Below are 26,999 nucleotides of genomic sequence, written 5' to 3' on the forward strand. Positions count from 1 at the left end.
TTGTCCTTTGATAAATCTACAAGATATAAAATTAAGAATATTTACATAATTTCATACTAGATATGTGAAGAATATGCCATACTAGAACAATCTTGTTCCAAAGTTTGAAACATATTCTGTCAAAAATACTCTTCATACTATGTATGAACTTATCAATAACTTTCTGGGTATAAAGTTGTTTTTTATGTCATGGTCAGTAGAAGATCCCTCTGAATTATATGTTGATTAGAATTTTGTTTCACCTGGTACCTGGAAGAAGACAGAAAGTTACTGTTTTAAAACACTTGTCAAGTTCTGTTACAATGATCACATCTTAGGAGCTAGAATTTACCAGAGTTATCAGTTTTTTTTTGTCTTGAATTTTAATGATCGAGTATCTTCCATCACTACTTGTTTAACATAGATTCATGTGATACCACATTGTAATTCAAAGGCGTAATTTAACTTAAAGTAATGGTACAGTGTGTTGTAGCAATATCTTTCTTCACATTTGTTCCAAAGAACTCTATGTGTTGGCCTGGTACATTCAGCTTTTACCCCAGTCACCACTGGTGGCCTATCCACAGCTGATGATTTACCTTCCCAGAGGCCGGACAAAGAGCTGGTGTTAAATGTTTCTTTTTTTAATACGGGGAAGCCAAGGTCCACCGATGTGCTGACTACACTTGTTAGACAATGGGTTCTAGTGTTTGGGTCAGACATGAAGTTTAAATGCTGTTCCTACCCTTTATCCTCCAATACTTGGTGACAATTCTGAATGCAGTTACTGAGGAGAGGATTTCTGGTGCGAGGCTCTTCTTATAAGGTACTCAGGCAAGGTGCCAGTTTTATTGGGTTTCTCTGGAATCTAGTCCTGGGAGACAGAATCATGGTGCTTATCTACGTTCGCCTCTTACTCAGGTCTATCCAGTTTTCTGGAATGGCCTTTTTATCTGACCTTTGCTACTTGATACCACTCTTAATAATGTTCCAGATTTATCTTATGCTATGCATTTCTTTTTCATTTCGATTAGAAATTCCTTTTTTGAGACCTTTCAACTAAGAGAAATACCACCAGCTGCCTGCCATGCTTGAAGACAATCATTAAATTCTTTCTCTGGTCCCTCAATCCGTTAGTTTTTCACCAGAGGATAGAGATGGCGTACTATAGTGAACAGAATACAGGTCTTGTCATCAGAAAGATCTTAGTGCAATCCTGTTGGGGTCACTTGATGTGTGCCCTCAAGCAAATTAAGCCTGTTTCCTGTTTTTTTTTTTTTTTTTTTTTTTTTTTTCATTTGGAAAATGAAGATATCTCCTTTGTATATTGTTATAAGGATTGAGATACTGAATGTAATACACCTGCCATCTACCTGGCCTACAGCAGAAACCCATTTTAATTTGTGATTCTACTTTTCCCAAACTAGAAACATTGCTTTAAAGGACTGAATGTTCTAGAAATGAACATCTACAATGAAGTGGGACTCTCCAGTTAAATGCTGAATTAGCAACTCACTCTAGTAAGGAAGGATAGAAACTTGTTTCATTGCTTGACTGGACACTGTGACTTCTCAAGCTTCTGACTATTGGGAGGTGTGTATTAGCTTATCATTTTCATTGCTTATTCACCTGTAAATGGAAATAGCAATACCTTCCCTGCTGCGTGGATTATTACAGGGCCAGAATTAAGAGCATTGTTGTAAGTGGTTTCAAAAATAAAAGAAGATATGCTCAATATTGCATTAACGGAGATCTGTTATCACTATTTTTTCATCCTTTTTTTGTACGGGTCTGAGTTTCTTTTCCCAAAAACTCCCTGTGAGATTGGTTAGCATTGCTTCAGTTCTCTAGGGATGAGGCACAGACGCTCAAGCAAGTGCTGGGCTTTCTGCCACATGCAGGAAGTGGCCTCACTACTTTGAAGGTGTTTTTTTGTTTTTTTTTTTTTGTTTTGTTTTTTTTTTTTTTGCTGTGATGTCTAGGTGAAGATAAACCTGTTGAAGAATCTTACCTGATATTCCCGATTACGTAATCCTCCATTTGTATTTATGGTAAAATCAATTTTTCCATCTTTTTCCTGAGAAAAAGAGAATGGAAATAGGGATTAGGGGCTGATTTTTTTTAATGTTGAAAAATAAAGAGAAATTTAAGGAGTGGCTGCTTATGCAATTGTGAAAGTCATCAAAGAGCTGGTACCTGACTGGGTTTAAACTCTGAAGTACTGTAATCTTTCTTCATCGAAATATGCAAAACAGCATCATGGATTGTTAAGAAAAGTATCGAGGTTTTCACTTCACCATCAAAAAATGCATACCGGTTAAGCTTCTCAACGAAGTCATCTGAAGAGAAAAAAACAGTAACTTTTAGGAAAAAAGCAATTGTTTGACCACCAGTTTTTCCTTGAGGCTAGTAATTTCACCTTCCATTTGCAAATGTGCGTTTCATTGACATTTGGTTGTTTGTAGGTTGCAGTGGTATAATACCGGTCTATCTTTAGTACAATGTCTTTTGGAACTAACAAATACCTTTGTAATAAAAAAAATTTAATGCCCTAATGTAAAAAGGAGGAAGGCAAAGGAGCAAATGAAAAACAGTAGTTCCTAGAAGAAAACTCATTTAGGCAGGAACCTAGTGAATTGATCTCCCTGCTTAATGATTGGAGTATCAAGTGTGGGTTCTTATTAAAGTTTAGGATTCTGCCAAAATGGAACATGTGTTTATGGACCAGTGATATGCTATGGTTCTTTATTGTAGCCCATTTTCGCAAAGCTGCTGGGTTTTATGAGAAAACATCTTCCTTACCACTTACCTCTCTAGTCATCTTTGAGAAATCCCATTTTTGTAGGCACTAAACAGCATTCATTTACATAGATTACTCAACCAACTATTACCTTATGTCTGCCATGTGCAAAACTCTGGCTGAGTAATAAGAAAGATCAAAAGATAAATTAGACCTGAATCTTGCCCTCAAGGAAGATAGAACATTTATTTATATATTCCTGTAGTACTGACAGAAAACGTGTTGTATAATAACGAGGGCAAGGAGCAATCTAGTTTTTTCCCTTGTTTTCTTAGTTTTAGAATAATTCCCAACACATAGTATGTCTTCATATTTTTTGTTGAATATATAAGAGAGAGATAGATCAAGTACTATGAAAATTCTGAGAAAGTTACCTCTTGGTGGGTATCTGGGAAAACTTGAGCAGGTACCATCTAAAAGTGCCTAGGATTTGGAGAAAAGTGGAGGAAGAGAAGGTACACAATCATGGAGGTGGATTCTTCCATTCACAGACAAGCTTTCAGTGATAGAGGGAGAGGGAGCATGGAGGGCATCGTGGCCACCAGGATCTGGGATGGAGAGGGTGGTGTGCAATGAGAAGGAAGGTGATAATCTTTGATAAAGACTGAAAAGAATGCCAGGCAGCAGAGACAGCAGGAACAGATACTTTCCAAGATATCTGGGATGATGGAAAAGGGTAAAATTGTTAATAAATTAAAGGTTCCTGGGATCAAGGGGATATTTTTAATTATAAGGAAGCCTTGACAATGATTGAACTAATTTTCAGTCCCACCAACAGTGTATAAGCACAGTGTGGTGATTCCTCAGAGGGCTAAAGATAAAAATACCATTTGACCCAGCAATTCCATTACTGGGTATATACCCAAAGGAATATAAATCATTCTGTTTTAAAGATGTATGCATGCGTATGTTGATTGCTGAACTATTCACAATAGCAAAGACATGGACTCGACGTAAATGCCCATCAGTAATAGAGTGGATAAAGAAAATGTGGTACATATACACCATGGAATACTATATAATCATAAAAAAACCAAGATAATATCCTTTGCAGGTACATGGAGTTGGAGGCCATTATCCTTCAGCAAACTAATGCAAACAGAAAACCAAATACTGCATATTCTCACTTATAATTGGGAGCTAAATGATGAGGACACGTGGACACATGGAGGGGAACAATAAACACTGGGGCCTATCTGAGGGTGAAGGGTGGGAGGAGGGAGAGGATCAGGAAAAATAACTTATGGATACTAGGCTTAATATCTGGATGATGAAATAATCTGCACAACAAACCCCCATGACACGAGTTTACCTATGTAACAAACCTACATGTGTACCCCTGAACTTAAAAGTTTTTTTTAAAAAGTCTTGAAACTGGAATACGTCTGTATATTTTAGGGACAGGATCCAGTAGAAAGGGAGAGATTAAGGATGCCAATTTTATACCTTTCGAAGGACTTGTGTACCTCTTGTCTCTTCTCCCTAAAAAGCTCCGCCTAAGTACTGTCAAGGTTGACTGCCTCACTTCATTCTAGTCTCTACTAAAAATGTCATTTGCTGGACATCCCTGATCAGCAGTCCCTCCCTCCCTCCCTCCCTCCCTCCCTCCCTCCCTCCCTCCCTCCCTTCCTTCCTTCCTTCCTTCCTTCCTTCCTTCCTTCCTTCCTTCCTTCCTTCCTTCCTTCCTTCCTCTCTCTCTGTTTCCTCTCTCTCTCTCTCTTTCTTTTTTTTTTTTAATTTGAGACAGTCTTGCTCTGTCACCCAGGCTGGTGTGCAGTGGCATGATCACAGCTCACCGCAGCCTCGACCTCCCAGGCTCAAGTGATCCTTCCATCCTTCCACCTCAATCTCCTGAGTAGCTGGGACTACAGGCACATACCACCACACCCAGCTAATTTTTTATTCTTTTTTTTAGAGATGGGGATTCACCATGTTGCTCAGGCTAATCTCAAACTCTGGGGCTTAAGTGATCTGCCTGCCTCAGCTTTCTAGAGTGCTAGGATTATAGGCATGAGCCACCACTCCCAGCCTCTGTTTCTTAACCCTGCTTTTTTCTTAGCACTTATCACTACCTGAAATATGCTTTTATTTGTTTATTATATGGCTTTCCGATGCGACTATAAGCTTCATGAGGACAGGGGCTTGTCAGATTCACTGCTGTATTCCCAGCACCCAGAACAGTGCCTGATAAATAGTAGGTATTCAGTAAGTCTTTACTGAATGCCCATGATGTCCTAGGATCTAGGGAAGAGACAGGAAATAAGAAGGCAAGAATGTTTTCAGTTATTGTTGGAAAACTGCCTGAAGAAGCTTTCTTCAGAAAATGGGATGGGAGAGCATTATAGGGATGGGCAAGGATATTAGTTAGAAAGTCCTTCTAGAAGGCCTAGTTGAGAAATGAGAAGGGTCTAGATTAAAGTTCTGGAAATGGATAGAAAGAGACTGATTTAAGAGGAAATATTTATAGGACCTGGTGACTCACTGACTAGAGGGAAGGAGAGGAGAAGTTGGTGATGGTTTCAGGGTTTCTATCTGGAAAACTAGGTAAGCAGTGATGCAGTGATTGTGATAGGAAAGAAGTATTTTTGGGAAGGGGAATCATATACGTAGTTTTTAAAATGTGTATCTGAGGTGCCTGGGGGATATCCGGACAGTGGAGTCCATTGGTCTGCAGCTCAGAAGAAAGGTCTGGGCTGGAGGTATAGTTTGGGGATTCATTAACAAGTAGATATACATGAAATTGTAAACATGTAGGAAATTGACTAGAAAAAGTCTGTGGAATTAGAACCATGGTATAGAGTGTAAGGTTGAAGCTTGGGGAAGACTGAAAGAGTGGGAGTTGAACCAATGTCTGACCCTGAGGAGATGTTTGAGAGGTAGGAGGTGAAACAGAAATGTCTTGCCAGAGTCAGGAAGGGAGAGAGTTTCAAAGACAAATGCTAGAGAGAGCGCCTGATGCTTAAGTACACTGCTGCAGAGAGACCTGAGACGAAGGCAGTTAATCCTGACAATCTGGACATTGCTGATAACCTTGGCAAGGATGGTCTCATCAGCAGGTGAAGCTAAACCAAATTATTATGGGCTGGAGAGTGCAAGGGAAGGGAGGAAGAGAGACAGAAAACGAGGCTAATTTTTCAGGAAATTTAGAGTGAAAAATAGTTAATATATTCCTCCTTTGTTGCCTATGAAATCAGGATTCAAATTGTAGAATTTATTTAATTACATATCAACATAACTAAAATACAAAGATGATGTTTCCATAGGGATTTTTATTGGGTTGGCTGCAAATTAGATTTTCATCTTGTTTATATAAAATACTCATTCTTTGGAGAGGCTGTCTAGATTGAGAGTTGGCATTGAGCCTGAAGTGATTGTCAGAACATAAAGCAAAAATAAAGCTGCTTACCATCAACTCCAACAATATACACATCTACCTTGATCCTGATAAATTCTTGCAAAATCTGTTAAAAAGAAAGTATATCTTCCTTAGGGAACAGTTTCACTTGTCAGAAATATAAAGAAAACAATCAGAATTATACCTTACGGGTGATATATTGCTTTCAGAAGCTTTAACATTTTCAAAAGAGATAATAGTGTCAAGAGATACTAAAGTTAAAACCAAGCCTCTATGACAGAAATAAACCCAAATAAAGGAGCCCTTCTCCTCAGTAAGAAGTTAAAAATGATAATTCTTGAAGGGAGTATTATGGGAAAATGTTCTGTCTCAAACTCATAAGAACAACTCTGATTTAATTTTAAAATAGTGTCTTCTTTGGGATGATCTCAACTAGAGCTTTCTTGCTGCATAAAAGTTTAAAAAAAGAACCTACGGATCATGAGTTGCTAATTATTCTTGTCCACAATGAATGGATATATCTAGCACCAATGAATCTTTATACATTTTTCTGGTCTCTAGGCTAAGAACAAATACCAGTAGTGATATGAGTAAGATCATGGAAGGTAAGAAAAGTAGCTTATATTGTTGATCAGGTTAGATGATCATTAATATCAATATCATTGCCGTCATCAGTAAACACTTTCAGAACCTCTTCTAGGCACTTAACTAAGAATTAGAGCCCCTGTCCTTTTGTTATACTGCTAGAACCAAAAAATAAATGTGTGTGTGTGTGTGTGTATGTGTGTGTGAAAATGCAGAAACAGTAAGCTAAAGTAATCAAAAGCTAAAATAAGCAAAAACTGAAACCAAAAAAAGAAAAGAAAACGCAAGTAGACTTAAGAGTTACATGATGTTAACATTAAAAAAAAATTCTTCCATTTTCTAATTTTGTATCCAGTTCACATGTATCCAGTTCATGCTTAATAGGTCTTATCTTAGGTCAGCTCTCCCTTGGGCAGATTTTTGTGAAAATCCAAGAAAAAGAGAGAAAGATGTAGAATTTCTTAAATTTTCTTTTTATATGTTTCTGCATTTCTGTTAGAAACTAATTTATTTTAGAAATGTGATAAATCTGTAGAAAGAAAACAGGCTGCAATTTGATTGTCAGTCGTGTTTTGAAATCACATGTGACATTTATTCTTTCATATATCTATTTGGGTTTTAGCCATGTGAAAATCAGCTTATAGTGAATGAGGAGTAAAACAAAAGGATCCACTCTTACATTTTTTCCCAGGACCTTTCCAGATCTTCTCTGATTTCAGAATAATTTAGATACTATGCCCACAAAGATTTGAAAACACCACAGAATTGAAATTTGAAAGGAATGTGAGCATAGTTGTCCACCAGCAGATTCATCATACATTAGTATTGTGGATTTGATTCCCTTCAATATAGTACCCAGTCTCATGGAAAATGCCGTTTTCAAGAGTCCACTGAACACCACCTTTCCCTCCATGGAATACTCTAAGATTATAATTTGTTTCTAATTAAATGCATGTTACCTAAAGGAGCATCCTTCCACAAATACAATTATTATTTTTTTGAGACAGAGTCTCGCTCTGTTCCTGGAGTACAGTGGTGCAATTTTGGCTCACTGCAATTTCCACCTCCCAGGTTCAAGCCATTCTCCTGCCTCAGCCTCCCAAGTAGCTGGGATTACAGGTGCATGCCACCACGCCCAGCTGTATTTCTAGTAGAGATGGGGCTTCACCATGTTGGCCAGGCTGATCTCAAACTCCTGACCTCAGGTGATCCACCCACCTCAGCCTCCCAAAGTGCTGGGATTACAGGCGTGAGCCACTGTGCCCAGCCCACAAATACAATTTTTTTTTTTACCTTCAGTCATTGATTGGTTGTTTCCATTAAGAACAAAGAAATTACCGATTTAAGGCCCCTCATTGAAGAAACATCAAGAAAGGACACTGCTGAAAAGTCGAGAATGAGGCTGTGGAGGCTGATTTTGGGGACCTCAATGTTGAGAGGAAGCTGATCATTCCAGTCAATCTGGAAGGGCAGGTCTGTGGTATCGATTGGCTGGTCCAGTATTTGTATCTGATTGTTGTCCAGCTCTTCGTCAGAATCTTTTATGGTATCAACAGTACATATAAATCCTTTCTGCAGGAGAAGATAACAAGCGTAAAAACTGTGACCAAGAAAAACATTGTGTATGTCAGAGATAGCCAGTGAGTTTCAGAAGCACTGATTCAGAGTTGAGCCAAGCAATGGAATTGGACTACGTGTGGTGGCTCATGCCTGTAATCCCGGCACTTTAGGAAACCGAGGTGGGAGGATCACTTGAGCCCAGGAGTTTGAGACCAGCAAGGGCAACATGGTAAGACCCCATCTCTGCAAAAAAATTAAAAAATTAGCCAGGCGTGGTGGCACATGTGCTTGTAGTTTCAGCTACTTGCAGGCTGAGGTGGCGGGGTCACTTGAGTCTGGGAGGTCAAGGCTGTAATGAGCTGTGATCGCACCACTGCACTCCAGCCTAGGCCACAGAGCGAGACACTGTCTCAAAACAACAACAAGATTGTAGACACTTGTGTTTGGTGCTTTTCCCAGGAGAATAAAAATTTTAGGGAGACCCTCAAAAGGATGTCATTTTAAAATATAACACTCATTAACACATGAAATCCCTTGTTTATCTTGCATTTCACTTAAAGGAATGGAACTAACCCCTTGAATCATCCTTTACTAAGCTTTTAGGTATAATGCATAGAAATGTGGTCAAGGAACTTACTGGTGTTACTTGCAGCAGGCCTTGCTTCTGCAGTTTTCGGATTTTCCTCAAAGCTTTGTTGCGCTTGCGTAGAATTCGAAGTGGACTGAAGCCAACCTGAGAAACCCATTGCTATGTTACAAGAGTACTCAATATTCTGTTATGTATATAGCATAATTCTAACAACTTTAACTGGAGTGATTTGAGGGATTGGGACAGATAATAAAAATATTTGTAACAAAATTTAAACGTGGTTTAAACAATATCAGCAACAACATTGTGTCAGACCCATGGTCTGCTCCACCTGTGTGCAGTTACCAACAGTCAAAAGCTTTTGTATAACACAGTCCAGGATTCATCCATAAATTATCTGTTTGAATCTGTTTGTGTTTGGAACCTACACAACTCTTAGGGGATTTTATTTTATTTATTTTCTATTTATTGAGTATGAGTGGCACTTACATAAGTATTCTGCTTGTATGTAATTTTTATCTTATTAAAATTTATATAATTGTATGTGTGTTATTATATAATTTTATTTTATAATTTTAGTATTTTCTTTCTTTTTTTTTGACACTAATGAATTCTTATTGCTGTAATATTTAGTTCCAGATAAATAAGAGAGGAGGATCAAATTATGTAATAAAAAATCCTCGGCCAGGCGTGGTGGCTCACACCTCCAATCCTAAGACTTTGGGAGGCCGAGGTGGGAGGATTGCATGAGGCCATGAGTTCAAGGGCAGCCTGGGCAACAAAGCAAGCACTTGTCTCTACAAAAAATTTAAAACTTAGTGGGGTATAGTGGCACATGCCTGGAGTCTCATCTACTTGGGGGGCTGAGGCAGGGGGATTGCTTGAACCCCAGAGTTTGAGGTTGCAGTGAGCTGTGATCATGCCAGCCTGGGTGACAAAGCAAGACCTTGTCTAAAAAAAAAAAAAAAAAAAAAAAAAAAAAACCACAAATCCTTGACAAAAAATATAGTTAGATGGAAGTTTACTAGAGTAATCAAAAAGGGCAGTACAGAAAACCAAATATACAATATAATCTCATTTTGCAAACAACAACAAAAAAGTGGGTAGAAAAATATGTGATGCATATCAAACTAATAATAATAGTTAAGGTTTAAGGCAGAGGCTCTATGCAAGGTACAGAGAGACCAAAGCCATGTTTCAAGAGGGAGGACTGAGTTTTTTTTGTTAACTGTCAAGATTGCTTCCTTGTCATCATCTCTTCAGTTTGCCAGGGGCACTCAGTATTTATTGTTATTCGTATTAACTGTTCATTTACAACCGCTATACTGAATCTCTTGATGATGTGGTCAAATATTAAATGCTCCTTCATTGTTTCTGAAGTTGATGCCCAAAGAAAATCTGTAGGATGACACCTACTAAAAGCCAGCAGCCCAAAATGTGGTAAATTTTTTTTACTCTACAGCAGAATTTGAGAAAAGGATTCTTCTATATTAGATGTCAGCTGAAAAGGCTTATTTCCCAACCTATTAACAAACTCCCATAAGGTAGTTTCATCTGCTCTGGGACATGGGACAAAAAACACTGACACAACCCCACCTCAACATACGTGACATAACCCAGCCTCAACAATGACCTTACAGAATAATGACATTTGCAGATATTCAGTAAGATTACAAGGAAAAAAATTAAATAACCCCAAACCTTACAGCATCGATAAGTTTCTGCCTAAAGAAACCAATGTTTGCAAAGTAGATAGGAGATGGACATCTGAAAATTTTCACTCCTTTCAGCTCATACATCTATAAGGCAGAGAAGCATTGTTAGATGGTGCCCATTAGATCCATACTTAATATCATTTAGCAAGTCAAAAAAATGAATCTCGCTTACATCATAATAATCTTTTTTATTCTTATAGATGTTGCTTCTTCCAATATTAGCCAGCGTGCTGCATTTTGGACTGTCGGGAGAAAAACACCAAGTAAATCATTCATGTATGTTTGTTAAGCCTATAAGGCTAACACTGATTTTTTTCCCAGCATACCAAAGCAGGCTCACTTTTCAAAATGTAAAAGGTTGTGGAATTATCATGCCATCAGAGACTCTGGAAGGTGAACACCTTGTTTTACTTATCTTTGTGTCCTCTCACAACACCTAAAAAGTGCCTCCCATTTGTCATGTTACAGTTTACAAAGCACTCCATATGCTTTTGCCATTTTGTTTCTGAATGTCACAGTTATTCCATGAGGTAAGGCAGATATGATTACCCAGTTGTATGGATGAGGACATGGAAAAGTAAAATGACTTGCTTATGACCATTCAGTTTGTCTCTATGTTTGATGGGTTCCCAGTAAATAATGGAATGAAATATAAATAAATGAAAGAGTGCAGGAGTATTTCAATATCGATGTATTCCATCAGTCAGGGATTGACTTTGTGATAACAACTTCTGTTCTAGAACTCCTTAGTTCCCAAGGAAGCCTCTTTCTCTGTCACACCATGTAATTCAAAATAGGCTTAGCAACCACTTGGTAGTGATGTTACATGGCAAAGATTTTTAAAAATCAAGGCTGGGTGCCATGGCTCATGACTGTAATCCCAGCACTTTGGCAGGCTGAGGTGGGCAGATCACCCTAGGTCAGGAGTTCATGAACCAGTCTGGCCAACATGGTGAAACCCCATCTCTAGTAAAAATACAAAAATTAGCCAGGTGCAGTGGCAGGCACCTATAGTCCCAGCTACTTGGGAGGCTGAGGCAGGAGAATTGCTTGAACACAGGAGGCAGAGGTTGCAGTGAACCGAGATTGCACCATTGCACTCCAGCCTAGGTGACAAGAGCGAAACTCTGTCTCAAAAAATAATAAATAAATAAACAATAACAAAAAAGATGCTTGGACTGAATTATTATTAAAAATCAAGAATTCCAAATGGCTTTTGTAGAATTTTTAAAGAGGAGCCTTTGAGAAGTTCTCTAATCCAGCTCCATATTTTAAAGGTATGAGTGCAATCTAACAACCTATAAAAGAAATCCATCCACTAGATGGAAAGAATCTCACAGTCTCAGTAACACATTTCCATGTTTAACAAGTACAAGGCAAAGACATTAAACCTGCTTGGAATAGAATTACTTTTGGTTTATAGCTGGGAGGACAGACTCAGAGATTTATATGATTTATTTGAACTGGAGTCAAAGCCAGGAGCAGACCAACAGCAGGTCTCCTCCCTGGGCTGATACTCCAAAGCTGGGCCATGCTATTGCCCTTCAGGCCTTGAGATGAGCAACTGGGGGGAGAATAAACTATCCCATCCTGATAGAAATGCACACCTATCAACCAACTACTGTTCTCTTAGCCAGTGACATTTTTTTTTCTCTTCTGATTTGGGCAGGTCCAAGCATGCTTGGATGCAGAGCACTTTGAGCACTCACAATTGGGTCCTGAACACGATGGTTAGTAGTTGAAATGCCACACTAGCTGCCAGGCCTAGAGCGAGTCCCAGGACAATGGTGAAGATGCAGGTCATGACCCAAATTAACTGTGAAAAGAAAGCAACACATACACTACAATTTACTTTGATTAAAGTGCAATGTCGAGACGGGGTCTTTAAAAAAACTTTTTTTTCTTTTTTTGTAGAGACAGTGAGACCTTGTCTCTATATATAAAAAAAAAAAAAAATTAAAAACTTTGCCAGACGTGGTGGAAGTTGGAAGTTGGAAGTTGTCATCTTGGGCAAGGGAGCAAAGTGCACAGAAGACGCTTGTCTCAAGAGGTCATTTCTGCTGGCTCAGGTTCTGGGCCACAAAAACACAAGCAAACATAAGAGGATTCAAAGAAAGTGTATTCATTTCTAATCCCATTTCCAACCCATTTAGGAAATGGAATTGTCTGTCACAGTGATAATTATAATTGCAAAAACTGCAATTATTTTTGCACCAACCTAATATAACCAGCTGCTATTCATTAAAATCAGCAAATTAGACTAGGCCTGAAGGCTTACGTCTGTAATGCCAGCACTTTGGGAGGCTGAGGTGGGAGGATCACTTGAGGCCAGGAGTTCAAGACCAACCTGGGCAACATAGTGAGAATCTGTTTCTACAAAAAATTTTAAAAAATTAGCTGAGGATGGTGGTGTGCAGCTGTAGTCATAGCACTCAGGAGGCTGGGGCAGGAGAATTGCCTGAGCCCAGGAGTTAGAGGTTATAGTGAGCTAGGAGGGCACCATTGCACTCCAGCCTGGGTGACAGAGGGAGATCCTATCTCTGAAGAAAAAATAAAATAAAATCAACAAATTAACTGGTAGAGCTTATACTAATGTTTTACTCTTGGTCTGTGGATTTAATTGATGGTTGCTATCTTTATAAGAATTTTAGCATGCCAAAAGGGTGTTAAAATACCCCACAAAAGTAAACCAACTGTAGTTTACTAGTTATGATCTTTAAATACCTAAAGGTATGTTAACTAGCATTTTTACACCACAGACTTTGACCCTGTTAAAATAGCAAAGCATGTGAGAGCAAGGGGGAGCCTTTCCAAATGAGAGTATTTCCAAAAGGAATGTTCAGAAATTAAGTTCTTCACAGATTTGTGGAAACAAACACATTATGTAATGAAAAACAGAAGCCATACATACCCTAAAATTCCAAGAGTTTCTGTGGTATTTCGGATTACTGCAAGAACTTTTAGAATAGGCCTAAGGAAGTTCTAGACTAGTGTTTCATGGAGCCTCTTCTTTTAAATTAAAAGTAGCCCATTTTTTTAAAGTCCCAGAAAATAATCATTAGAGTATGCATTTAAAAATAACAAATAAAACAAACTAAGGTTATTATGAACAGATATATAGAAACAAAATTTCACTTAGTTTACATATAAACATTCATTTCACATTAACGTTAAAATGCTATTGTGATTCATCTCTCTTTCAAATACTATTGCCTCTACTTACACAATCATATTTATCCTTTCGCCACAATCTGCATATTTCAGTAAACTGCATCAGCATTCCCTTTAAGTTTCCCAGTGCTAAAGCTGCCAGGACGGACTGTGAAAAACATAAACATCAGATGTACTTTAAGTTAATGAAATAAATCATATGGAAGCAAAGGTGAAGGCTGTAGATAAGTGTGTGCTTTAAAGGGCCTCAAAGCAAATCAAAGCATACACCCTTTTCCGGTGTGCGATGCCACACAGGACACACCAGAACTGGGACTCTGACCTGTTCCTATGAATGACTTTGTCCCCACCAAAGTGACAAGGTCTAGACTGCTCTTGTGATTATGAGATAGATGATCTGATGGCATTTAGTAGCCTGCACCTTGGGACAGAGAAAGGCAGACCTTCAGACATATGACAGATAAACACTTGGAATAAATTCTTCCCAAGCAGAGACAGTCTAATGTGTGTTTGTTTATTGGAGTCAAGGAGAAGGGGGTTGGTCTTTGTTAAAAAATAATAATAATAATAGCTTGGGGAGCTTGAGGTCCTGGAATGAGATGACTTGAGGTGGGCTTTCTGAGACAGCATGAAACATATCTATCTAGTTCCTGCTGTATCCCCAGAACCTACTATGTTAAACGCACATAGGAGGGGCTTTAAAATTAGTCAGTGAATGAGTGGCTGAGCCAATGAATGAGTATTTCCCAGGCCAGTGCTAATCCCTACAGCCACACTTCAGGCTTCCAATTCTTCCACTGCCAGAATGTGATCTTTTGTCTTGCAGGTATTGTGATAGTTAGGGTGAGAAATGCTGAATAGCTAAGTACATTCTCTTTGTTCTTTGGATTTTAACATAATTGTAGGAACATGCCCCTCACCCTCCCATTCCCCCTGCCAATTTACGTTGTTTTATTCTGAATAGAGTATGGAATTTGTATACTGCTATACCATGAAAACACAATGTACAAAGAAAAGCCATACACAGTTTTTATTTTTATATCTTGAGGACGGTAGAACTGATCTGCCTATTTCTAATTTTCACAGGTAATCCTTATAATATAATATCTAAGCAATTAATTTTACTAACTGTGAGAATAGAGGTCACAACTTAGAAGAAATATGGTCTAGAAATTTGGTACACAAGTGAATGCCAGTTAAAAAATGCTGAAAATTGAATGAAGTCTGTAATCTACTTAACATACTATACTAATGTATTGTACTGATATTGTACTACAGCTATGTAAGATGTCACCATTGTGGTAGCTAGGTGAAGAATTCAGAGGACTGTACAACAGGCCTCTCCACTTTGCAGGACTTTAAATTCTCTAAGTATAAAATATGTCAAGAGACACCTGTGCGAAGAGACTTCTTTTTTTTTATTGGGCATTATTTCCCATCTAGTCAGTATTCTACGGAAAAACAATTTGAAATAATTTACAATGACATACATATATAACAGAGTACTTTTAAAGTAAACATTACAGAGCATTAAGAAATCACAGAAAGGAAAGGGGGATAATTTCCGCAGGAACATGGTATCCATACTGCATTTGATATAAAGGATTAAATGAAGATAAAATGCTTAGAGCTCTGCTGACATGCAGTGAGAACTCAACAAATATCTATTATGAGCTTTTACTATGGGTTATTTTGCCTTCATATGATAAAAAGAAGCAAAATAGTTATTCAGGTGAATGAAACGAAGACATTCCTGACCACAAGGATCTAAAAAGAACATATCACAGGACCCTTTTAAAAAGGGGCTTTGATTAAATCTTGGACAACATTTGGTAATTATTTCTTTAGTGTTTCCAAATTGATGTGGGCTAGGTAGAACCCAAGTTTACACCCAGGGAGAAGTATGAGAGGGTGGAGTTCTCTCTGTAGGGGTGAGTGTATGTGTGTTTATTTTTATTGAGATACGTTCTTCTGTTTCTTTAGTGGTGACTTTTTCATTCCTTTTATGCCACTTATTTTGAAATCAGAAGTATAGCCTATGGAGAATGCATATTTTTAGCAAATTTTTCTCTGCCCTGCTTGAAGATGGATTTGGCCAGTGAGCTTTTTGAGATGGCCACACTGGGAGTCTAGAAACCTGGGACCAAAGTCACCGTTCGGCTACCAACCAACAAGGAAAAAAGGCCTAGGTAACAGCCAATAGACATTGGTGGGCTGTGTCATATCTCTATGTCCTTTGTAGCCAGAAGTGTAATGCAATGTAGAAGAATAATAATGTTAACAATAATGACTATCATTTATCAAGTATTTATCACATGCCAAACCGTCAGCTAAGTAGTTCACATACATGCTCTTATTTATTTTTATAGTCACTCTCTATAGTGGGTATTATTTGTCTTTCTATTTTACAAATACACTTGAGGTTCAGCAAGGTTTAGTAATTTGCCCAAAATCACACAGATAATAAGTGGCAGAGCCAGGATTAGAAGGAGGTCAGCAGGGCTCCATGTACCACCTCAAAATTATATTAAAATCACAGGAACAATATATTTACTGTCATCTTGTCTCCTAGAGAGCCTTTGCTTTCCAGGGTCTGATGGTATGTTTTACATCTGAGTGCTGCAGCAGTTTACAAAGCATTAAACTAAACCCTCAAGCTTATAGGCAGAGGAGCATGAGAGTAGGGCTGGGAGGTCTGTGCTGGCTATTCACTCCCATCCCACAATCCAACAGTGTTGGTCTTAGAGTTAAACCAAAGTTGTAGGAGCTTCAGGGTGTGTTCCTAAGAACGAGTTGTGTGGCTGGTAGCGCCGTTCTCTGAATTAGAGAGAGGGCCTGATTACCTTAACCTTTAAGAAAACCTCAACTCAGTGCATGCATGTTGAAGGTGTGGTGCCAGGTGCCCTCCTATTTCAACATTAATTCTGTTTGGGGCTATGCACATGCAAAGTGTAGAGGAGGTAAGGCAGGTTAGGCATCTGTGTTCCTAACATTCAGAACACGTTGCCAGGGGAAAAGAAATATTTTTGGCTCACACAGAGTATTGGCTAAGAAGAGTACTTGAGAGTTTGTCATTACCTCCTTTCCCCTAGTTTAATTTGTGCTTTCAGAATTTAAGAACCAGGGTCTTGATTTACCACCAAAAGGAGAGATGCTATCCAAAGAGAGTGTTACCCTTTGTAGAGGCTCCAGGAGAAATCCAATGGCTAGAATGACAATCAGCACGACGATGGCACTAATAAGCCCAGCAATCTGTAAGGATAAAAAATTATTATCACCAACTCAACTTTTCCCCTGGCTTGAATTTCCTAGTTACTAATGCTAGGACGGTGCTTGCAGCAAAGATCTTGACATACCTGTGTTTTGCCTCCTGTGCTCTCCTGAACTGCTGATCTGGAGAGGGCAGTACTCCCAGCAAATCCTCTGAATGCTCCACTGACTATGTTACTCAATCCCAAGGCTATTAACTCCTGACAGGAAAACAAGAAGGAACCTTTTTCAGAAGTGGCACCATTGATATTATGTGTGCAAAATATTATTTAAAGTTGCCCATTGAGACCCAGTGTAGTTTGTATACTTACCTGATTGCCATCAAGTGGGTAATCGTGTTTGAGGGAATAGACGCAGGCAACTGAAAAGGCCACTGCAAATCCAACCATTGCGATGGCAAAGCAATCTCCTATGGTTTCTTGGAAAACCGTCACATTAGGTGCTTTAGGGGACTCAAATCTAAAATCAAAATTAAGCAAGTCTGAATGTCACCAACCAATTTATAAACTGATATAATCATTGGACAAATCTATGAATGAATGCAATCTAGGCTGAGTTGTGTCTCACTTTGGAGTATGATTAACAAGAATTTAGCTCCACTGACCACTTTGCAATCTGCTTTCTTACTGCTGAAAAACAACACTGCCTGAATTTGGTAAAAAATTGCGAATTCAATCCAAGGATAGTGGTAAATGAGATATGATTTTGCCAGTAGAACCACGTTATAATGTGCATATGTATTCCTATAAGCTTCCTGAAAAATGTCTTCTATTCCACTTGTATTGTTATGCTGGGTTGCAAAGTATTACTCAAAATGCTCCCGACAGTTATCCATAGATGAAGGCCCTTTGAGCAAACAAAATTGTGAGGCAAGGAAAGCAAAAAAGTCTTCTTTCCATTGATAATAATAACTTTTCATGGAAAGCTCCTGGTAAACAGATGGGCCTTGGACTGCCCTACACTACACAGAAATGCTAGAGCCAACCATGACCCTAATGGAGAGTGGGTTTCTCTTTAAGGTGATATATGTCAGAGAAACCTTCAACTCACAGGGCATACTTCTGTGCTTATGCCTCATGAATGTAGATCAGTTCAATTATATTTACTACTTGTATTATAAAAGGTGCATGTATCTCAAACTCAACATCAATTTACTAAAATGTTCCACTCCTGTAAATGTCTATTTCTGACATCAGACTTATTGGAAGTGGGTTAATTAGGTCCAATCAACTCTTTCTGAATTGCTCTTCCACATTTTGTGAATGTCTATGGTACCACATTTTTAGCTCTAATTCCGAAGAAGTACTATTATACCATATTCTGATGCCATTATAAATCCAAAGGTTAGCTTGGAATGTTGCTTTGTTTTTTTAATAACCAGGACTCTATTATTCTTTTGTTCTGGTCTCTGAACACCATAGACAGAATGGTGTGATGAAGATTTACAGTCTAAAGACTTGAGTTCATTTCCTGGCTCTGCCACCTGCCCTTCCTGAGTCACAATTTCCTCATTTGTAGAGTGAGGATAATAACACTTGTTCTCTGATTTTTGAGATGGGGGTCTCCTGTTTCCTCGGCTGGAGTGCACAGCTCACTGCAACCTCCACCTTCCAGGCTCAAGAGACCCCCCCGCCTCAGCCTCCCAAGTAGCTGGGACTACAGGCACCCGCCACCATGCCCGGCTAATTTTTGTATTTTTAGTAGAGACGGGGTTTCACTATGTTGGCCAGGATGGTTTTGAACTCGTATCCTCAAGTGTTCTACCTGCCTTGGCCTCCCAAAGTGCTAGGATTACAGGCGTGAGCCATGGTTCCTGGCCTTGTTCTCTTTTCTTCACAGTTTAGTGGGAGGGTCAAATAATAAATGCAAATACTATTTACACACTGTAAAACACAAAGTACCTGTTAGCTGTTATTACAGGATCCCTCTGGAATCTGAATATACCCCTTATGTTTCCTTTACTCTTTCAATGAGCACTTTTCTTCAGCCAAATTATTTGTATTTAGTGTATGAGACTTTGCAAAATAACTTCTAAGGTGGCATACTCATGAACAGCAGGTTAGCAATAATTAATAATCACTACCTTCCAGTTATATTCTATTTGCAATCAACAAAAACCTAAAATACCTACTCGATTATCACCCAGAAAAAGAAAATGAAACATAAAAAGCTCAAGCACTTGCTACCTAATTTAGGTGTTAAACTAGTAACAATAGTAGTGTAATTTGAACATTTATTGTAAGTCAGGCACTTAAATATGTTACATGTATTAACTCACTTAACTCTTAAAAGAATCCTACTTGATAGCTAGTATTTTTAGCCTCATTTCTACAGCCAAGGACATTGAGGCACAGAGTTTTTGGTAATGTGCTCAAGCTCAAAAAGTGAGTCAGAATCAAATCTCAGGCACTCTGTCTCTAGAACACTTGAGCTTACCTACTAGGTTACACTGCCTCTCTGTTGAATGTAATGGTTACCCGTTCCCATACCCCACACACTGTGGAGACAGGTACACTGACATTGAAAATATACTCACTAAATAAGACTGTTGTTGAGGTGTTTAAGGTATAACTCAGTGATCTTAAGTTTATCTTTTATTTTCCAAACCCTTCTGACAAGATCCTGTTTGATTTTACATTTATTTATTTATTTTTTCTATTTGGTTTATGTCTCCCAAGATGTTTAAGTTAAGTGAAATCACTTGAAAGTGGCAGAATAGAAGGAAACCCTAGAAATAGTCTTTCAGTTTCAGCCTAATTTCCACTTTAAAACTTTAAAAATTAAAAGTGACATTTGAGATTCATGAAGTATAACACATGAAGATCTGGTATAAAATTTTTTTTCTTTAAAAAAATAAAAAATACATATATTTGCCTTTAAAATAATTTGGCTGCTTTAAAGTAAAAAAAAATACATATAAATGTTGATTTCTGGAATTCTCAAATACTTGTTAAGCATAGAGAGGGAGAGAAGTCTTTTTTTAAAAAATAAAACAGGAAAACCTTTGGTAAGTTGGAAGAAACTGATGCTATGGTTAGAAGAAACAGCACAAAATGATCTTCCTTCTCAATCCACGAAATGTAATGAAGTACATTTTAAAATTCTTGTACAGACCGGGCTTCTCATCCTTTTGCAGTGGGAAAAGTTGCCCTACCCTTGTTTTGAATCTGATCGCGAGAAAGGACAGAGTGTGCCTATCTGGACTGCTCACGTGGCGTGTCTGTGTTCCTTCAGTGTCTCTTTTGAACTTTCAGAACTTGGCTTCAGTAACTTCAAACAAAGCATTACATATTGTTTATCGTAATTTATGGACAAGGAAATCTGATTTCACTTGGTGTTTCTTTATAAGGAGAAGCCATCTACTTTGCCTATTTTTCTTTATTGTATTATTTATATGTTTTTTTTTTTTTAAAAAAAAAAAAAAAAAAAAAAAAACAAGAGATGGGGGCCTTGCTGTGTTGCCCAGACTGGTCTTGAACTCCTGGGCTCAAGTGATCCTCTCACCTAGGCCTCTCAAATTGCTGGGATTTCAGGCATGAGCCACCGTGTCTGGCCTTACTTTGCCTATTTGTATACTTTCACTAGTTTGCTAACTTTTACTTTCAAGTGAGTTTCTGCTGGTCTGCGTCCCTGCTTATCTTGTTTGTGAGTTCTTCCACAAGTAGAAACTTTCTGGTATTAAGAACTGCATTCATTGTGGGGAGGCTGAAAAAAAAGGAACTGCAGACCCTGCTTTTCTTTGTAGCTCCTTCCTAGAAGGAAAGCAGTGAGTCTTCCTTAGGGATCCAGGGTGCAGGGAGGATTCTGATGAGAGTTACCTGCAGGGTGACCTGCAGTTCGGATTGTACCTCGCCTGTCACTACTGCTAACTCTCTGCTTCATGCATGGTGATGCCATCATGGAAGACACACTTACCCAACATTCATTGTCCCAACCACAGACACGTTAAACCTTTTCTGAAAGTCAAAGCCATAGGATACACCTGTTGCGATCACGGTCTGCAAAGTTGCAAATGGCCCAGGTTAGAAATGTGAGATGCAAGTAAGAGTTTTGCTTTGAAAAAAATAAACTGCCAAAACCCACTTCTGTACCTGTTAAATAAGAACTCCAGCCCAGGCTTTGTTACTTCTTAAGAAATTCGGAGGCAATTCTAACATGCCGCCAGGGTTGAGAACCACAGCTTTAATTCAAATGGCTCTACCACAACATTTTGTCAAAGGTCGTGCTCTCTGCACTCTGCTTGTCTCACATGGAAAAAATTAACTCAAAATCATAAGAGGAAGTTATTAAATTCTGAATGAGAAGAAAGCCATGCGAAACATTATGCCCAGAAACTGCAGAGATGACCTGCCCCACTAAAACCTCCTGAGCTACAGATGGTGAAGGATTTACGACATAAAAACAGTAGAGTAACTATGACAGAGTCTGAAAATGATCAATTACCATAATGAATTCTATTGGAATAGGCACTGGAAGTTTGTCTTTGAAGCGCTGATTTATTTCTTTAAAAATGGATACAACCAAAAGGACAATCAGAGCTGTCACCAGGTCTGCAATATTAGTCTTCTCTATTTGTGAGAATACAGAGTATAGTACCTACAATTAGAAAAACAAAAATCACCAAGGCCCTATATTAATGCATAATTTGGATACAACACATCTCCAAACGAATAAAAATAAACATGGAAGCAAAAAGACTGATAGAGACTGATAGCGATTTCCTGTTCTGCTCCTGTTTAATTGTGAGTGTGAAATTGTAGAGAGTAGAGATGGAGATATGAGAAGAGTAAATTAGCATAGTGTAGGTGGCACACTAGTTTAAGAATGCTTCTGGCATTTTTGCCGGGAATCTCTTTGGCTAGTGTCAAATTTTGTTGGATACTTTTCACATTTTTACCACTGGTCTCCTGCCATTATTAGGTCTCTTTGGTCATCATTCTTTATTTCACAGCCATCACTACTCTGTCCAGGGAATAACTTCTGATCTTTGATAGTTTTGCTTAGTATGCTCAATTCCTGGCCCTTTTTGGGGGTTTAGAGCCCCTCACATTTCTTAGCTGACTCTCTATGTCACTTTTGGAAAACAGTTTTCTGGCTAACTGTGCACTATGCATGGTCTTACTTCTTGAAACTAGTTGGGTTCCATATCCATGTACCCCAAAAAGCTCAAGCGGGCCAAAACTGGATCCCAAATTGCTTCTAGAACACTCCACTTCTGGAATACCTCTGGATAGAAGTGAGAGAGTGTTGGTTCCAAGCTGGAGCAAGTTCTGTCTCAACTCCCAAAAACTGTTGGGAGTTGTTAAAAATCAAACACATCTACCATTGAGCTAATGTTAACAACAAAAATTAAGTAACACTTCTCTTATATTTGACTCAAGTATATTTCCAAAAAACAAAATCTATGTTATTAAAAGCTTTACCATTTTGTCCCAAGTTTTAAAACTAAGAACACTATCTGTTCTATTTTGCATCCTCTGGAGGAAGGGAGAACTGCTGCCCTATCTACGTATTGGTAAATTGTCTTTTGTTTTCTAAATAGGATGCAAAAAGGACCCAAGAACTTCAATTCTAAAAGAATGAGACCTGCTTTTCAAGAAATAGGAAAACTTCGTAACTCAATTAGCAAATTTCTTTCAAAATAAGATTTTTAGAAACATTTTAAAAGTTGGGACAAAATGGTAAAGTTTTAAAAACATATATATGTATGTGTGTGTGTAAATATAAAATATATAAATATTTTATATTTATATATTTATTTTATATATATAAATATAAATATATATATATATTTTCCTTTTGGAAAATACTTAAGTCAAATGTAAGTGTTACTTAATTTTGTGGTTCACATTAGCTGTATGGTAGATATGGTTGACTTTCAGTATTGCTCTCTTCTTGCTACCTTTTCTTTTCTTTTTTTTTTTTTGAAACTATGTCTGCTCTATTGCCCAGGCTGGAGTGCAGTGGCGCCATCACAGCTCACTGCTACCTCTAACTCTCAGGCTCAAGCGATCCTCTGCCTCAGTCTCCCAAGAAGGTGAGACTACAGATGTGTACCACCATGCCCAGGTAATTATTTTATTGTTTGTAAAGGTGAGGTTTCACTTTGTTGCATAGGCTGGTCTTGAACTCCAGGGCTCAAGGGATCCTCCTGTCTCAGGCTCCCAAAGTGCTGAGATTACAGGTTTGAGCCATCACGCCTGGATTTACTTTTTTTTTTTTTTAATATGAATACATTTTACAACCTGTAGGTAAACCCCATAGCAAAGGCATTAAAGGAAAGCTCTCTAAGAATACAGTAGTGAGTTTCATGTATTTCAGTCTTTTTTAAGTGAAAGAAATACTTACTTTGAAAAATGAAAATGGATCCCCGTGTGATGGGACTGTCAGCTGAAAAATGAATTTGAGTTGGGAAACCAAAACATGAAGAGCAGCAGCAGTAGTGAAGCCACTGATGAGGGACTCAGATAGGTATATCACTACAAATCCAATCCGCAGAATCCCCAGAGCCAACTGGAAAGAGAACAAAAACCTTTGTCAGCATAGATTAGGAGTACGCCTCAGCAAACTCAAGGATCCGCAACTGAAATAATATTACACAAAATGTAAAGGTTCAACCTGTATGTATATGCCTTGAGGAAGCAAATGTCCCTGCCTCCAGGGACACCTCCCATCCAGGCTCCTTCATCTCCTTCCCTTCCACCCCATCCTCCAGGTGGAACGTTACATGGTATTCACATAGGATATAAGTCTAGTTTGCCCCCAAGAAGTAACAGGCTTATTCGCCCTCCCTTATTTTCAAGTGTGGTGTCTTTGGAAGACTCACAGGCCTTTTCTAGCAGAATCTTACCTAGCATCAGCCCTCATAAATTTGCTGATGTAATTTTAAGTTATACTTTCTTTTTTTTTTTTTTTTTGAGACGGAGTGTCGCTCTGTCACCCGGGCTGGAGTGCAGTGGCCAGGTCTCAGCTCACTGCAAGCTCCGCCTCCCGGGTTCATGCCATTCTCCTGCCTCAGCCTCCCAAGTAGCTGGGACTACAGGCGCCCGCCACCTCGCCCGGCTAGTTTTTTGTATTTTTTTTTTTTTTAGTAGAGACAGGGTTTCACCGTGTTAGCCAGGGTGGTCTCGATCTCCTGACCTTGTGATCCACCCGTCTCGGCCTCCCAAAGTGCTGGGATTACAGGCTTGAGCCACCGCACCCGGCCTTAAGTTATACTTTCTAGCTGCTGGAGCATGCATTAGTGAATGTCTACTGATATTTCCTCAAAGTTGCTCAATTTGCTTAAGAAATACATAACTGCATATTGGACATCAGAAATAACTGGTTCTAGCTGGGAGAAAAAGATGGTTAATTCCCCCCTAAAGCATCATTGTTTTGCAATAAGGTAAATTGGGTGGATTCTCCTTCCCTTGGATGCTTGACCTGTCTTTCTGCTCATGTCTCCAGACTGCAGCCAGAGCTCTGGCTGCCCAAAGCCCAGCTGGGTTCCATTTCTATACTAGGTTCAGAAATGTATTAGAAATAACTAACAAAATTGTCAATAAGACACATGCTTATGTCCTTGTAGAAACTGACTTTTTCTTTCTTTAAGAAATGGTCTTAACCAATAATATCATTATCCATAAACTTAGGCAACATCTCAAAAAGTCCACGACATTTTCACTATTCAGTAGGGGTGTCAGCATATGGCTTGGGAGTGAGACTCTACCATAATCCTCTTCAGTTTTCCCCAAAATTGACATGAGCAGTTCAAAGCCCCCATCCCTTCCAACTAGATTACAGTTGCTGAAGATTTAAAGAAAAAAATTCTAAAGCCACCAGTATGATGATTTCTTGCATACGGTTGTTTCTTGACTATCAATTCCCGATATGCTGTTTCTTGAGTCTATCAATTCCCAGATATATGTTGAAGCATTTCACTTGTCACTGTTTGTGCCTCTCCATTCCCCTTCTTCCTTCCGTCTAGACCCATATTCATTCATTTTTATACTGTTGACCCATTCCTCTCCCTCTGGTTGTGATGAGTGACCCTTCTTACAGTATTTCTTATGGGCCACGAGGAAGAGACATAAACTAAAGGGAATATGGGGAGGAGTGGCAGTGGCGAGGAAAAACAGAGAGATGTGTACCAGTCAAGGCAAACAGATTGAGGTGGGCAAGTTACATGAGAGGGTGCTCACCTGGATTACTCCAGAAAGCATTGTGATTGATGCCGCCACCATCACCTTGTAGTCATCCAGTGATGGAAAATTACTCGTTGAGTTGTTGGACGATCCTGTATTTTCAGGGAAACTTTGAGCTAATCTTATAGTTGCTGCTCCCACCATCGTACTCAGAATCGGAAACGGACCTAATTAACAGTGGGTGAATCTTGGTTAGTATATGCCTCCTTAAAGCATATTGTCTTTCAACCACAGAATAAGAGCATATAAAATGACTGGTGAGGCCAGGTGTGATGGCTCATGCCTGTAATCCCAGCACTTTGGGAGGCCGAGGTGGGTGGATCATCTGAGGTTGGGAGTTCGAGACCAGCCTGACCAACATGGAGAAACCCCAACTCTACTAAAAATGCAAAAAATTAGCCGGGCATGGTGGCGCACACTTGTATTCCCAGCTACTTGAGAGGCTGAGGCAGGAGAATCGCTTGAACCCGGGAGGCAGAGGTTGCAGTGAGCCGAGATCACACCATTGCACTCCAAGGACCTCGGCAATAAGAGCAAAACTCCATCTCAAAAAATAAAATAAATAAATAAATAAATAAAATGACTGCCATCTGTGACCCTGCCCTCCTTCTCAAACCCTGGTCCTAATTTTCACAAGAGACCATGACTCTTCTCCTGGATTATGTGCAATTTGGAATTGATACAATGTATGGCTAATAAAATTCATAAAGAAAAAACAATGTGAGCATTAATCAGCTCAGTAACTGACTTACCCGCAGATATGTGTTTGGAAGTGCCGAAGAAAAGGTAGATTACAGTTGGGAAAAAGGCTGCATACAACCCATAGCCTGGGGGGACGGTGACCAGCAGAGCAAATGCTAAACCTGTAAACACACAAGCAGCAGAGTCCTTATTTTGTACAAGAGGAATCAAAGACATTCTCATTTGGTTCTTATGGTATTTAGGATTGGACCCTAAAAACAAGTGACCTCATTAATTCAAAATATATTAAAGACGTAAATGTAAGAACTAAAACTATAAAACTCTTAGAAGAAAGCATAGGTATAAATCTTTATGACCTTGGATTCATCAATGGTTTCTTAGAAATGACATCTATGGCATAAACCAGCAGTCCCCAACTTTTCGGCACCAGGGATTGGTTTTATGGAAGATAATTTTTCCACTGACTAGGGAAGGGGAGATGGTTTTGGGATGACTCAAGTGTATTACATTTTTTGTGCACTTTATTTCTATTATTATTACATTGTAATATATAATGAAATAATTATACAACTCACCATAATGTAGAATCAGTGGGAGCCCTGAACTTGTTTTCCTGCAACTAAATGGTCCTATCTGGGGGTGATGGGAGACTGTGACAGATCATCAGGCATTAGATTTTCATAAGGAGCATGCAACCTGGATCCCTTGCATGCACAGTTCATGATAGGGTTTGCACTCCTATGAGAATATAATGTTGCTGCTGATCTAACAGGAGGTAGAGCTCAGGAGGTAATGAGAGCAATGAGGAGTGGCTGTAAATACAGTTGAAGCTTCACTTGCTCATGTGCCACTCACCTCCTGCTGTGTGACCCGGTTTCTAACAGGCTACGGACCTGTACCGGTCTGTGGCCCGGGGATTGGGGACCCCTGGCATAAGCAATGAGTGAAGAAACAGATACATTGCACTTAATCACTATTTAAAAATGTGTACTTCAAAGGTTACTATCAAGAAAGTTCACCAATAATTCACAGAATGAAAAAGTTATTTGCAAATTGTGTATCTGACAAGGGTCTGGTATCCAGAATA

At 38.8% G+C, this 26,999-nt stretch overlaps 1 protein-coding gene across 1 annotated transcript in view; it reads right to left on the reverse strand.

Annotated features, from left to right (window-relative positions):
- Positions 1-170: 170 nt before the first annotated feature.
- The window catches only part of SLC26A3 (solute carrier family 26 member 3), a 28,557-nt gene continuing 1,728 nt past the window's right edge, over positions 171-26,999 (reverse strand). Inside the window, exons 3-20 of the mRNA XM_023183093.2 lie at positions 25,963-26,073; positions 25,208-25,377; positions 23,373-23,537; positions 21,468-21,620; positions 20,940-21,022; positions 17,336-17,483; positions 17,111-17,224; positions 16,929-17,006; positions 13,807-13,902; positions 12,293-12,399; positions 10,756-10,825; positions 10,575-10,667; positions 8,917-9,012; positions 8,058-8,291; positions 6,186-6,240; positions 2,176-2,318; positions 1,991-2,056; positions 171-249 (exon numbers count right to left, since the gene is read on the reverse strand). Of these exons, the coding sequence (XP_023038861.1) occupies positions 226-249; positions 1,991-2,056; positions 2,176-2,318; positions 6,186-6,240; positions 8,058-8,291; positions 8,917-9,012; positions 10,575-10,667; positions 10,756-10,825; positions 12,293-12,399; positions 13,807-13,902; positions 16,929-17,006; positions 17,111-17,224; positions 17,336-17,483; positions 20,940-21,022; positions 21,468-21,620; positions 23,373-23,537; positions 25,208-25,377; positions 25,963-26,073 (2,006 nt within the window). The 3' untranslated portion in view covers positions 171-225. The remainder of the gene's footprint in view (positions 250-1,990; positions 2,057-2,175; positions 2,319-6,185; positions 6,241-8,057; positions 8,292-8,916; positions 9,013-10,574; positions 10,668-10,755; positions 10,826-12,292; positions 12,400-13,806; positions 13,903-16,928; positions 17,007-17,110; positions 17,225-17,335; positions 17,484-20,939; positions 21,023-21,467; positions 21,621-23,372; positions 23,538-25,207; positions 25,378-25,962; positions 26,074-26,999) is intronic.

The sequence above is a fragment of the Piliocolobus tephrosceles genome, chromosome 8 (genome assembly GCF_002776525.5).
Source record: "Piliocolobus tephrosceles isolate RC106 chromosome 8, ASM277652v3, whole genome shotgun sequence".
Taxonomy (NCBI): Eukaryota; Metazoa; Chordata; class Mammalia; order Primates; family Cercopithecidae; genus Piliocolobus; species Piliocolobus tephrosceles.